Here is a 14,943-nt window from a genome sequence, read left to right on the forward strand (position 1 = left end):
TTCTTACATGTGATGGAAAATATTACATAAGTATGGCATTAAAATGCACAATTTCGCTCAGTAACACCTTCTATGGCACACAGCCAATGGACTTGTGATTTTACGGCATGGTCAATTACAACAATTAATTGCATCTATTTCCATAAGTTCCCTTTATGCTCTACTCCCATGTTGGTACTACTTAATTTGTAATGCTTAATTGGTATTTGACCCGGCAACTTCTCGTTCTCTTACTATATATTAATAAAGAAACAGAAATGTTTATAATGGATGGCAGGTGATTTAATTGATGATGATGATGATGATGATGATATCAGGCAGCTGAAGTCCCACAGCCAAACCTAGCTAAGTGTGAAATAGCATAAATTGACTTTGCATCCACAGGAGACTATACCGCTTGCTTACACTATTTGAATTAACAATGATGAGCTTTATCTGTAAAAGATTGGTGTAAGGAATGAGGGTATGTTTTTTTAAAACAGCAGATTGAATAGCATTCAAAAGTCCTGTCCTCTCAATCAGTGTCCTTAATTGACATGTTGGTGTTAGCCTACACAGCATAGTCTCATCTGCTAACTGTTACCAAACACAGCTAAGGCTGTTTTCTTTTGTATTTACCTTAAAGTTATAGACATACAATTGGATAAACTCAAATTATGAGTTGCAGTTCATTCACTTAACATTAAGACAACCATGAGTGTTTAACTATAGCTCTTAAACTATTTCATGGCAGATACTTTATTCTGGACTAGCATAGTTAGCATGACTGTAATGAAAAAGAAGCTGAGAAGTTCAAAGTATAGACTGGTAAAGCCATGTAGCATTATAGTTGCATTAAGAATTGTTTTCTCTTAGCCGTGAATAGAAGCAGAATACCCCAACATTATATAAGCTTGTTAAAATATTGTGAAGCTAACCTTTTAGCAAGAAGAAGACAAACAGAATAATTCTCTGTTGAGAAGATTTGGCTTTTATTCTAGCCAGTCCATGACATATCCTCCAACATAAACTGTTATTATAGAAGTCATTTTTCTACTACTGTATAAAGGTCTTTACACAATGTTGTGTTGGGTGTTTGTGAATAAATTGGGAAAGTTTGTAAAGTGTCAAAAGACAGTTCAAGGGAGAGTGTGGGCGGAGGTAGACAACAATTCAGGAAGCAAATTTGGGTGGGGTTATCTTTATCCACTTAAACTGCACAAGTAAGAAAACTGAAATGTATCAATGCAATACATATTTCTTTATTGATTTGGTTTTATTGTAAAGACTGTTCTTCAGGCTAAAAATCTAAAAATTCAGGCTGCATTGATGATTGTAGCCTATGTCAGAGGAGAACATTAATATAAAAATAGCAAAATAATTCTACATGTTGAATAATGGCAGCAATAGAGATGAAAAAGGGTGCAAAATAAAAAAAAATACTTTTCTGAGCACGTTTTTATCATAGTTTGTGACAGACAGTCACACAGTCTTGTTAGCTTGATTTAAAAATATAAAATGCCTGTTGGCACAAAGTCACATAAAGGCAGGAATGCTGTTGGGCTACTTGCAATAGGGTGGGTCAGACAGGCAGGTTGAAACAATTGTCACACTGAAAAGTCAAAGTCATTTCCTCACTTCACTAAATCATGGCAGTTATGGTTTCAGGTGTCTGGTCAAGTCTTGTGGTAGTTTTGTGTGGCATCCTGCTCCCAGCAGTATTTGGTGAGTTTTAATTTTATTTGTGTGTGGGTTTTTTTGTCCCCCAACAAATTTAAGATGTTTAGTGAATCTTTAGTCTCATGCAGATGTTCAAAAGTGACACCAACATGTCTAAGTCGAGTTCAGTATCAGGCACTGCAGTCTTTTTGCTACACCTTTATGTGACTTCAGTTAGACAAATGAACTGCTAACTCATCAGTTTATGTTACACCTCATCATGTTTTATTTGTTACAGCTGAATACTGCAGCAGCTTTACGGGCGCAAATGGCTACTACCATGAAAAGCAACAGTGTCACAATCAGTACTGCTGTGGAACCTGCAGCCAAATGTACTGCTGCAATGACAGGAGTTATCGTATAACCCAAGATGAACAATATTACTGTGCTGGAAGGTGTGCTCCTGTTGTTATCCCTTATTTCACTTTCTGTGATGCATGAAAGATTAAAAACATTTTTGAAATCATTTTGAAGGGAAGAAAAATAATGTCTGTGTTTTTCACCAGCACTTCCAACAACTACAACGGTAAAACCGACAAGAGAAGCAAACTTGCTACACTTCTGGGAAGCATCTTGGGGTCTGTTTTACCTGTCCTCCTTTGTGTGGGTCTCGTCATCTGCTGTGTGGCTCCTTGCTGTTTGTTCTACAAGAAGTGTCGAAAGGGAAACAACCGAAGACAACCAAGTAGGCCTAAACATCCAAGCCTTTCATTTTGTAAAGACTGTTAATCAGGTTTCATATAGCCAGACAAATGTGCGAATGCACTCTGTAATCAGAGCAAGTAAGCATGAGTTGTAGCAAGGCTAGTTAGCTAGCTAGTTAAAACGTTCAATTCATGACTTCTAGCTCAACCCAATTCAAAGACATTTGACCCGATTAAGTTTGCTACCCAAGTAGCGTACACTTAACATTTGTCCTTAACATGAACTTCTTTACATTACTAAAGTGTTTGAGGAATCTGAATATTACAAATCGGTTCTCACCAATTATCAGTTTTATTTCACATTGGATAAAAACTGGAAATCAGAACTTTTTATGCTCACCCGTTAACGTTGTTTTATAGGTAGTTTGAGCATCAGTGTAACACGTGCAACATGCAAATTTGGCAATCGCCATCTTTTTTTTTATGACCACATTTGGACAACAGGGTGGATACCAATTGCTAAATCTCTTTACTGATTGACTGGTCACTGTTGTAGGTTGTAGCATAGCCATGCCCTAAAGCATCACCTGCTTTTTCTATTATTTTACTGGACCATAAATCGTGAAGTAAATATCATCCTGCATTGTGGTAGATGTTAAAGGCTTTATATGCGATTTTTTGATCCTTGAGCACCAGCACGAAACCAAAACAACTTGCGGTGCATTGTTATGTTAGCATGCTAATGCTATCTTTATTATGCTCGTATCTTCACACTGCATGTAAATTTACCCGAAATGATCGTGATCTAGAAACGCAGTTAAGCAGTGAGTACAGTATGTTATTCTTCTTTTCTATAGTCCCTCAATTAAACAACTTTTATTTGCGAGGGGAGGAGTCAGCCGTCGTCCCGACGATGTAAACAAACTGAAGATAGGACTCTGAAAACTCTGAAAGCATCACAGAAAGTGGGACTCGGGTGTTACACCCATTACAGACAGTCATACTCACAGAGTTATTTTCAGAGGATATACTTGATTTCTATTACATTTAAGTGTGAAAAATCACATATAAAGCCTTTAAAGTAGTGACTTAGAGTAGACCATCTGCTTTTACACTGTCTGGCTTGCAGCAAGAGATCTGGCTCCCTGGTGGCCATTAAAAAGAATGCAGTCATACAGCAACTTTGCCTTTGGAAACATACTTTCTTTTGGAATGGGTTACTTCTGCCCTATAGGTTATATACAGTCGTAAGTCAGAACCAGTTACCAGGTAATTTTTGAGCCAGCTTAAAATAAAAAAGAGAATAGAATTCAGCGTATTTCCCTTGAAACCTTTCCCTTAAGTTTTTGCAATTTGCTGAAAAAATGGAGATTAAAGCTATATTTTTTTATTTTTTTTTTTTTCAGATGCCACTGTAATTCACACACCGCAGCAGCCAAACTCCCCCTCCAGACAACCAGGATACCAGCCTGTACCTGTTCAGCCTGGATTTGGAGGCATGCCCAACCCCAATGCACCACCTCCCTACTACGGAGGCAGTGAGTATTTTTACAATGTTTATATATTAACTACACTTTAAACAGTTTTCATTATGATTTAATAATGTTTAATTATTATAAATACTCAGTGATTTATAATCTGATGCTAGTAACAGATCATTGTTCTTATTTTTTAGAGACAGTAATACTTATTTGAATGAGTGTAATTTGTGTTTTTTTTACATGTGTATTCAAAGCATGACACCACATACCTGTGTTAAAGAGCTTCAGCTCCACTGTCGACTAAAAAGAAAGGAAACAAATGTATTTATCTCAAAGTTGGAGCTCGTCTTCATCTTTGATCAGTGAGAAAGTTTCCACATACAAAAGACTAGCAATTGTGTTAGAAAAAAGCTGGCTCTTGTTAAACAGGACTTAACTACAACTCCCAAGGTGCATTGTGGTAGGAAACATCCAATCACAGAGTATAGGCACAGTGAAGGAATGCTATGCTTTGACAACAGATACTACATTTGGTTCACTGAAATCAGACATTGATCAGGAAAAAAATCAAGCCTCATAAATATTATTTTTTATTAACTATGATGATTTATTTGGATACTTGAGTAGGGAAGAAAAGGCTCTGGATTGAGAACAACATACTGTACAACCGAGGCACATCTTGTCTTTGTTTATGTTGTTTAATGCTCAACAACAAAACACAAACAACAGAGTCAATTCTTATTTTTGTCTCTCTGGCAGATCCAGCTCCCCCGTCAGCTGCATTCTCTCCAGGTCAGCCGATGTACCCTCTCCAGCCCAATATACCACCAGTATATCCAGGTGTAATCACACAGCCAGCCTACAACCCCTCTTACAACGCAAACCACTAAACTGGAGAAAACACTGGTCCATGACGCTATATTCAAACTCTGGTTGAAACACTATTGGTAGAGGAATGTGAAATGTCGGAATACTGCGTTGACACAGAGGAAACCCCTGCAGGAATTACTGTACATATATCTTTGGGAATCAATGTTTCTAAGGTATTTTTTCTGTAATTTCCATTACTGGAACTCATTTTTTGCAAATTCTCTAAATTTAAAAAACCAGTATCTTCCTTTTTCATGACCATGTTTTTTTTAGCATTAATTACACTTTCGATGGTAGTGTTAAAAGTTTAAAATAGCCAAGTGTAATTACAAAAACATATGTTTAAGTCCTGTGAAAAAAATTTAAAAAAGGGGGAAAAGAAACATTTTGAACACCTTTGCATGGACACAACATTTCTGAATCTTTAACACTTCAGAATAAATCATATTCTCTGAACAGATAGTACTCAAATTGCTGACTCTGTCTTGGCTTTTCATGAACACTAGGGCCTGTATTCATAATTATTCTGAAAATCCTTTCAGAGACCTCCTAAATCCTAACAAGGATTTTTAGCGTAGGATTGATTTAGGAACATTTTCAGAGCAACTCTGAGCGAGGAAATGACAGAAACCTTTATCTTAGTGAGGAGGGGTGGTTGACCCCGTTGCTAGGAAGACACATTTTTTTAAGAAGCTGTGATTGGAAAAATAAATTGAGAATAATGTGCTCTCTGTGATATTGGGCATATAAGTACAGTGTGAAATCGATCAGGCCCAATCATAGATTCTAGTCAGACATGGTGTAATTATTAACACTATGAAATTAACATTTGTGTGACAAAGTGTAAGACGTTCTTTAAAAGTGTATAGCCTGCAAGATGTTTGAAATCACATGCCCACTTGTGCAAAAGCCTCTTCACTGCCTCAAGCTGATCATTACATCAGCATGTGAAGAGGCTTAAATGCACCTGTGGAGGTAAAGACATGCAGAGAAACTCAACACGCATGTCTCAGTTTGTACTGAAAAAAATCAGAGATGGATTGAAATGTCTGAATAAATAATTGTTCTCTGTTCAGCCCAATTATGATTTGAATAATATTCTTAATGCAGTGTTTGAAGAACATTTCTACATTTTCTCCTCCGCTTGAAAAGCTCTTGTTAATAGTCCTTCTCACTACTACTAACAGTTTTACACCTTAGGAGCTCTCTTATGCTTTGTGAATAACTTTCATCTAAGGATCTAGTCTTAACTTTAAGGGGAAGTTTTTGGAAACTGTCACCACTTGACCTAACGCTGCTTTCTTTTTTAATAGACTCCAGCTGCCACTAGAGGTCGCCTCTGCCCAACTTTTCATTTGCTCCGTTATCAAGTCATTTTCATTTATATATTTGAATGATTTAACCACGCCTAAAATATTGTGTTATATTATAATTACCTACTTGATACTTGCTTAAATTACAGGGATTATTTTGTTAAAGACTTTAGTAGTCTTCAGTAGAGCACTATAAACTTGAATCACTACGTTCCCACAAAAAGCAGTTTGCATGAAGCTTTTTTGGGGTTCGGCATCTTGCACATTGAGGCCTCCTATAGGCTATACGTCTGACAGGTACATCATGTAGAATGGGGCATTCTCTGTTGCATTTAAAAACATTTAAGTCCATATTTCATCAAACACAACTGGATTATTTGCATAGATACTAAATACTGTGTTCCCGTATTCACAAACATTCTGGGTATCCTCGCAGAGAGCTCCAAACTTAGCTTAAAAAATCCTTGCAAAGAATTTTAAGCTTAAGAGTGATTTAGGAATATTCTCAGAGTAACTCTGATCGAGCAAGAGACACTTAGGAGCTCTCTTAAGGGCTAAGACACTGTGTGAATTACTTTCATCTTTACAAGGATCTAGCCTTAACTTTGAGGGGAAATTCTTAGAAAATGTCATGATTCTAAGAATTTTCTCAGAATTTTTTCACTAGGAGCAACTCTTAGTACTTAGGAGGCTTTGTGAATACAGCTCCACAGCCCCAAGTAGCCTACATAATCATCAGACAGTTCTTTTGGATTACTTTTCATCATGTGTTTGTTGTTAAGGAAACAGATAAAGTTAGCGTTAAATTAATTTCTGTTAAAATGATTATGTGGTATTTCTTTTTCTTTTTCTTTTTCTTGCTTGATTTTACAGTATGAGAACTGTTTTTGCACTTAGTTTTCTATGAACTAAAAATGTCTTGCTTTTACTATATATCCGCATTGTTTGCAGACTTTTTAACATTTCACATTTTATGGTTTGAACATGTGAGTGTATTCTTTTTGAAATATTCACAATCTTATCTGTATTAAAGGGAAAACTGTTTCTCTCGTGTTGGCTCCTCTGTTTGGAAAAAAAATATCAGATTGTATATATTTTGGACTGATAAGTCTGATGTCACACTTAAAGGATCATACATTTATTACTGGAGTTTTTCAATTTGTTGTATACGGATGTATTTGACAAATCTTAGTAAACTATTATTTTGAAATGCTTGAACTTGACTGTTGTCTGTTTTGCTATACTTTATATATCTATCCCTTCATTTCAATGGTAAATATTATAATTACTACTTTTATATAATAACTAGGCCACGATTAATCGGTTGCATGTTATTGTAAAAATTAATACTTTTGCATTTAAGATTTACAGAGAGCTTTTAAAAAAGCCAGTAATTTATTTTCATGCAAATAAGTTTCATGGTTGCAGCTTTACATATCAGATATTTCCTTTAGTTCATCATTTTAGTCACTTTGGTTTTCTTTGAGATAATAGTTTTTAATTTTTTTAAAACAAGCATTCTGGAGGTTCCCCTTTTGGCTCTGTGTAATTTTGACAACATTTAATCTCCTTTTCCCCAAACCAAACAGTCAAAAGGTTTGAGAAAATAGCCAGCAGATTCATCTATTGTGAAATTATAAGGATATAACAAGTCAAGTAGATTTCTGATTTGAAGGCACGTATGACTTCATATTTGGCCCAGTTTTCCCAACTTTCTTTTCACGTTTAATTCTTATACAAAGTTCTGAATATTATCACATGCTGTTATTTGTAACAGTGTTGACCCTTTATAAGTATTTAAAGAGAAGTTTAGGTTGTGGTACTTTCATTTTAATCAGGTAAAGATTTATATACAGTTTAATACTAAAGCACTATGTATAAAACTGCATTAGCTGATTAGATGATTGAAGTAGGAAATTGGGAATTATATTAGCAAAATAACTTTTGGAGCTTTACAGTTTTAAACAAAGAACAATTTTCAGTATTTCACAACTAGGCTTTGGTTTCCAAACATGTACAATTTTAAAGGAGACACCCCGAGCTTTCTTCTTTAACTCACTTACAATGAAATCAGTGTTTGTAAAAAAAAAAAAATCCATCATGTTATTACTAAATGTTACCAAAACAAAACCACTGCACTAAGTACAGCCTCTTCCTGTGGGATCATGTGCAGTCCAAAAGCCACAGTGGGTGGACTTCCATTTAATCCCATAATAACCAGCAGCTCTCTCTCTTATAGTATCCCACGCTTCCCATTAATCAATACAGTAATAGTGCTGATTGCAGCTATCTCAGTCATGGAAGTGTAGGAGGGTTATATAAGGAAAGATGACCCCACCTGTACATATGGCTCCCTGCTAAAATAGGATCTCTCCTTGAAGTGTTGCTCAGACTGCTAATGAGCACTCCTTCAGCTTTCTAGTGGCCATGAACACTGTGGCAGATAATCTTTACAGCCAGACATCTTCTCTTTTCTTGTCCTCCTCGTCCTCTTTCTTCTTCTCCCTTCCATCCTTTGCTCTGACTGTGCTTTTGTTCTGTTGAAAGGCATTCTTGTTTGGCCTGCTGCCCGAGCTGCCATTAGGATGTTTTCAGCATTTTCTGGACATCCCACACACACACATAATTTCTTTCTTCTTCCCCCCCCCCCTCTGCTCAGAGGAATCTTTCTGGTATTTTTGTCACAAAAGGGAGCAGCTATTGGAAACATGTGGAAAATAGGCATGGGTCACGTTATGTTGTTGGATATCAAAATGAACTTTTGATCAGGTTTTGGATAATAATTTTATAGTCTGCAGTGAGACAGTGTGATGTGTATAACTGCTTGTGTGTGGGAGAAATTGCTGCTCTCATGCTTTGTCCAAGATGCTCCGAAGAGATACGGCCAGCCGAACTGTCCAACATGCTCGGAAATACAAACAGGCTTGAAAGTATTTGTTTGTGTTTATGTTTGTTTTTTTTTTAAATCTGTAACATCAAGGATACATGATAAAAAGTGTCCACATTATTTATTTTGTGATATTTTTATATCCTGTGTTGTCAAACCTCATGGTAACGTTCAGTCTACTGATCTTTGGGTTTTGTTTTTACAGTATCAAAAACAAGCTAGATGGATAGCAATGGAATTTTGCAGATAGGCCTGTTCATGGTCCCCAGAGGAGGAATTCAGATTTTGCTATAATCACCAGCTGTCATGTCCAGCTCTGTGTCTTAGGTTATGTTTTAATTTCTATTTGTATTATTTTCTGTTTTGGGTCACTAACCTCTCCTCTCATTTCAGATCCTTCACTTCCTGCCCTCATGTGTTTCCCACCTGTGTGATTGTCTGCCCCGCCCTGATTGTTCCCAGCTGCATCCCGTTGTCTTCCCCCTCACCTTAGTATTTAGTCTGTGGCTTCCCTTCCTTCTGTGCCAGTTTGTCTTTGACCCCTGTGAGAAGCGTACAAGCCTTTTGTTTCCTCTTGGATCACTTTTTTTTGGATTCTGTCTGCTTGTAAGAAGTAAAGACTGTTTTTTTTTTTTTCCCCCAACCAAAGACTGTGTTTTGAGTCGTGCTTTTGAGTTCAGTTACCTGTGGCTTTGTTACACCAGCAGATTGGGCTGGTTGTCACCAACAAAATGATGTTGTATTGCATACAATGACAATAAAGTGTCTTATCTTATCTTATTGCCTTTTGCGGTTTTAGTGGAATATTTGACAACTAAATTTAACCCACATTTATGTCTCAATCTGGAAACTTGTAAGGCTTACTATTTAGCCTTGACTTGTCACCCAGCTGCATTATTTAGTCAAATCAGATTTGATTTATTTCACCATCTTTAGTAAATGACCAAATAAATATAGCCTGATGATGTTCTCATCAGCCTCGGCTCGCTTCCGGTTAGCATGCTAAAACGCTAATATGGCAAACATGGTTAGGCTACATTGAATTGCAATCTGGCTGTCAAACCTCAGCATGTTAGCATTGACATAGGGAGTCTGTAAGCTATTTGTTCAAAGCACAGCAGCTAGCATAAATGGTTGGCCTTGGTGTTGGTATCAAGCCTGCATAATCATTCTTGGAGCAAAGGAGGAGGGAAAATAGCTGCTATTAAACTGTCTTAAAAGGCCTATCGCTAGCTACATTGGAAACACTTGTCAACACTGAAAAGCTGTGTATCAGACTATTTTATTTATTTATTCAATCTATAGTAGGCCTTGGTGTACAATAACCTGCACCTGAGTGAATTGTAATTTGCTCTTTATTTGTTATAATACCGCTTCAAGGCAGCAGGGGGCAGAGAGTGATTGATAGAGGATGCCAGTCATCAGATCACATGATAGGATTCAGCCCCATCCTTTCAGTAACCTGATGTGTGGAGACACTGATACACTGATGATAGTGCTCAGAGACACTAATCTCCGGTCGTTTTTAATCCTCTTTAATGTGCAAGTTTTGTTAAGGCAATTAAGTGCCTCTAGGACTTAACGCCACCACCAAGTAGCCTACATAGCATGAAGGGCTCTCTGCAATAAAACAAGCCATCAGAAAATATAGGTTATTTATATTTCTGGAATAAAAACTCTGATACATACTGCATATAGTCGTTCACCTGTCCTGGCCTATATTTCAAGGTTTAAATGAATTGTCAGTTAACGATAAAGTTGAAGTGACTGAAGTGATAATGAGGTTTGAACTTAGTTGCTTGTTGTGCAATTTGATAGGTGGGCTGTATTGAAGCAAGAGTTATTAGAGGTTTGGACAAAATTTGACCTAACTCTAACTTTTTCTACTCTTACTAAAAGTGTCAAATATTCAAAATACGTGGCATTATCGGTGCTCAGCGGTTTATGCATGGGCCGCATTTCTTTTGTTATGACCATAGACCAGGGATGGGCAAATTTGGTCACAGCGAGGGCCACATTCATTTAATTCTCACTGCCAGAGGGCCAAATTGTAGAATACAAAAAACTATTAAAGTCGATTATGTCTCAAATTGAACTCAACATATATCAGTGATCAAATATTATCATGGACATATTTCTGTTTTTCATGATTTCATGGTAGATTTTGTCATGCTTTCCAATTAATTGATATGTAAAAATTGACCTGAGGGCCACGTTGAGGGTTGATGGGGGCCGCATGTGGCCAGTTGCCCACCCCTGCCATAGACTGTATTAAGGTTATGACCAGAAAAGAAGGTGAAGTTAGTTTCGACAATTAACAAACTGCTATGTTTTGAGGATACTACTTGCTACCTCTCTGGAGACTTGATGCCATACATACATTAAGGTCTAAAGAAGACAACGAAAAGGATGCCGTTGAAGATGGATGTCTGAACCATAGACTGAGCTGAACAAGCTGCATGAATACTGTAAGTCGAGTCAAAAAAGTAAGATACTTCTGTTGTGTGCTTCCTGTCTGTTACCTACAGCTAAAAGACAGCTGTCAGCTAGCTCGAGCCGGTTTCACTGTACGGTAAATGTCACTTTTATTATTTATTTTTTTACCATCAAGTAGGCCTATTCAACTCTAGTCAGTGATGCAGATGTTTTTTTTTTTAGTTCTTGGTTGTTTTGTAAAGGCCTACCTGTTTGCTGTCTGCATAGACCAAGTAGCCTACTTAGTTCTTCTTCTATTTTACATTAGGCTATCTTACATGCATTTCTATTATATATCCTAGAATAAGTGCATTTCTCATTCTGTGTTTTTTTTCTAAAATCATTTTAGCATCGGCTACAAACAATCAAGCCCCGCAATAACCTTCCCCAACCACACTTGCAGTATCCCTCTTCTGGACCTGTGGGGTAGGCTACTCTCTAGAAAACTTAAAGCTTTAAGAAAACATTTAACATGACTACTGTTCTAAAAACAACAAATTCTAAACGGAGAAGATTGGGCCTACATGACTGCAACGACAAAGCTTTACTTCAAAATCAAGTAATTCATTCTTCAAAATCAAGTTGTTGGTGCATGCGACTGCTGTGTGTGAGGTTTATTGTGTGGAACAGTTGAGGTGTCACACTGACAGCTGCACATAGATTGTGTCAGAGAAACAGAAATCAGCTGGTTAAAGCAGCTGCTGCGGTTGAGAGGGGTATAACTCATGTGTCAGCGACTTGTATAGAAGTATTGGGGCTAAAACATTTAGTTAATTAAAAAAACACATTTAATGTATGTTGTTGGAGCAATTTTCCTGATTATGTCTCTGCGAACATTGCTCTGTCACAGCGCATTCATTTCTCCCCCCCCCCCCCCCCCCCCCCCCCCGTCTTTCCAGAAGAGCTAAAGGTCTGTAATAAAGTTTCCTGGGTCACTGTGCACATTTCGGCCCCTTTTGTCTCCCAGATTCATTCCAGATCGTTGCCACCAGACCTCAGACGTCAGGGCTTTCAAGCTCAGACTACACAAAAGCCTTTTAGATATCTGTAGCTTTTTAACTTTCGTATTGTACCTCCTTTTTATATTCTTCTGGTCTACAAGCACCTGCAGCAGCGACGAGGGGCCACAGAACTAGGTAGTTTGGACTGTGTGAACTCAACAGATAAAACGGTCTGCTGTCTTTTCACCCTCTTTCTCTCTCGCTCTCTATTCAATTGCCTCCAAGTATCTTGACAACCTTGCCTGGTATTTTGGCAGCAGTCCCTTGAGTGTTGATGTCAGCTGAGAGACGGGAGGGAGGTGGAGGGACTGAAAGAGAGAGAGAGAGAGAGAGAGAGAGAGAGGGGATGGGGGGTAGGAGTGAGCGGGCTATTCAAGGCACTTGTCCTCTGTCTCCCTCTGAGCTTAGAGGAGGGGGGAGGCGCACATGCATTGAGAGAAACACACACAGACACACACTCACTCTCTCTCTCACACACACACACACACTCACACATCCTAGTGGCGGCCACATTTTCACAGCCTGCTCTTCAGACTGACAGCAGCAAACGGACTTGAGAGCCAGCACGATTGAGCGAGAGAGGGAACGAAAGAGAATTGGGAACAAGGTGGAAGAGAGGACAGTAGAAGGCAGTATTCCTTTTTCTTTTTCTTTTTTTTTTTTACCCTCTTTAGCTCTTCTGGGAGCCATAGAAGGAATCTTTCCTCTGAACTTGCTCTGCTACAGGACCTGCACCCTGCTATGGCAGCCCTGATGGGACATGGGAACGCTGTCTTCCTCTCATCTTGTTCCTCTCATCCTTGGACTACCCTCCTCTGGGCTGTGTTGACCCTTTTTAGCCATGTGTGGGGCTTTAACCTGGATACTACTCACACGCTGCATAAGTTGGGAGACCAGGGCACATTTTTTGGCTTCTCTCTTGCACTTCACCAACAGCTAACCCCCGAGCCTCAGAGCTGGTGAGTGGCTGAATGCGGCACTGAGCTTGTCCTCAGTGTCCTGTGTGTGTTTGACTTTTTTTGCTGCAGCTTACATACTTAAATGTGTGGCACCTGCTCCCTGCGTTTTACTTTAATTTAGGTTAGTTAGAAGCTGAGTTCTGAGTCAGCATTTCTGTGTTTCGTCAGTGCTTGCGTTTACTTAATCATTGCTTCTCCCATAACTCTGATCAGATCTGTGCGCAGGAGGTTTTAGCATGTTCATGTGCAGCGTCAGAAGGCTGAGCTCTGAGTTGATAGAGGATGATTTACAGTAAGTGGAGAGAGGATGAGAGGAGGTTTGCTGAATCAGCTGGCAGTGATTTCTCAAGAGAAGAGGAAAAAAAAGGATCTTTCTGGGATTTGTCTTCTTCTGGTACTTACTTTATACTAGCAGAATGGAGATACTATAGTGTGTGTAGCTGTGTGCAAAGAAGAGTTGCACATGTTTTCAATGTCGTTGGTTTAGAAACCCACAGGTTTCCCACAGCAAATGTATTCATACTTTATTTGACTTCATAGGCACAAATACAGATTGTACGACTAATTTGTTCAGACGTTTAATAATAATAATGCAATAACTTCATTCAATACTTCATTTTGTACTGTTATCTATGAGTAACAGCTACTTATGCACATGGACCATCCATACCACCTGGCTATGTATTGTGGGCTCATGTTTTTTGTATGGGTGGGATATGTATGTATCATACCTAAATTTCCCTGCTGGGATGAATAAAGTATATCTTATCTTTTCTTATCTTATCTTAACATATCTAAACACAACAATTCTAACAGATGGGGCTCAGAGGACTTAAATGTATCAAATGAGGTCTGTTGTCACATTTTTGTCAGTCTAGGGTTCCTTCATGCGAAAATGTTCGACAACCTCTCATTTCTTTGACCATTGATGTCTCTGATCTACTGTTTAACGACAGCTGTTGTGATGCCTCTTCAACTGTGACTGGAACACTCAAAAGCCGTGTTCCCGCTCTCCAGAAATCATGAATTAATGATAACAACACGGGTCAGAAATCTGTTGTTGTAAATCTTTACCAAGTACTGTAATTTCATGGCTGTAAATAAGAGGCTATCCCCCCTGAAGCATCCCATGTAAGAGGTTGACGAGACAGTTTAGTAGCCTATCTAGCACAGAGGTATGTAGTAATGTATAGTCGAATACAAATTCACTTGGCACATTTAAAGCAATCATAAGCATTACTCTGTTAACAACTGAACACGTTTTTGTTAAAAATATACTTTTAATGGTGATGCAAAATCTCAACTGTAGTAAAACAATGCACAGAAATGTAAAGAATAAAATAATCAGTTGTAAAGGAAGTTATTCAGATATTGAACTACATACCTGAAAGTGACTGTACTATTTGAGAATACTTCATTACACAGAATTTCTCAACTCAAGAATCTTAAGTCAAAGTACAAAAATAATGTTTACGATAATGGTAGTATTAAAGTCAAAACTAATTGTCATGCAGATAATCTGTTATCTGCCATATTACAAGATTGTTGCTGTTTTGTTATGTTGTGTGATTTAAGGAGTATTTTGCTGCTTTAGTAGGTTGTGGAGCTACTTAAA

General features: G+C 38.0%; 2 protein-coding genes across 4 annotated transcripts in view; both read left to right on the forward strand.

The window, feature by feature from the left end:
* Positions 1 to 1,585: 1,585 nt before the first annotated feature.
* Positions 1,586 to 7,050, forward strand: LOC132978130 (protein shisa-4-like). The gene is made up of 5 exons (XM_061043192.1): positions 1,586 to 1,704; positions 1,937 to 2,093; positions 2,205 to 2,383; positions 3,749 to 3,880; positions 4,583 to 7,050. Exons 1-5 carry the CDS (start codon positions 1,629 to 1,631, stop codon positions 4,711 to 4,713), a joined length of 675 nt encoding a protein of 224 aa, XP_060899175.1. The 5' UTR covers positions 1,586 to 1,628; the 3' UTR covers positions 4,714 to 7,050.
* A 5,709-nt stretch (positions 7,051 to 12,759) lies between these two features.
* Positions 12,760 to 14,943, forward strand: part of itga7 (integrin, alpha 7) — a 35,763-nt gene continuing 33,579 nt past the window's right edge. For all 3 annotated transcript variants that reach the window (XR_009673871.1, XM_061043194.1, XM_061043195.1), the window contains exon 1: positions 12,760 to 13,328. Coding sequence is in view for 2 of the 3 variants with exons in the window: in XM_061043194.1 (XP_060899177.1) it covers positions 13,111 to 13,328 (218 nt within the window). In the remaining variant the exon portion in view is untranslated. The remainder of the gene's footprint in view (positions 13,329 to 14,943) is intronic.

This window comes from Labrus mixtus, chromosome 7, assembly GCF_963584025.1.
Source record: "Labrus mixtus chromosome 7, fLabMix1.1, whole genome shotgun sequence".
Lineage (NCBI taxonomy): Eukaryota > Metazoa > Chordata > Actinopteri > Labriformes > Labridae > Labrus > Labrus mixtus.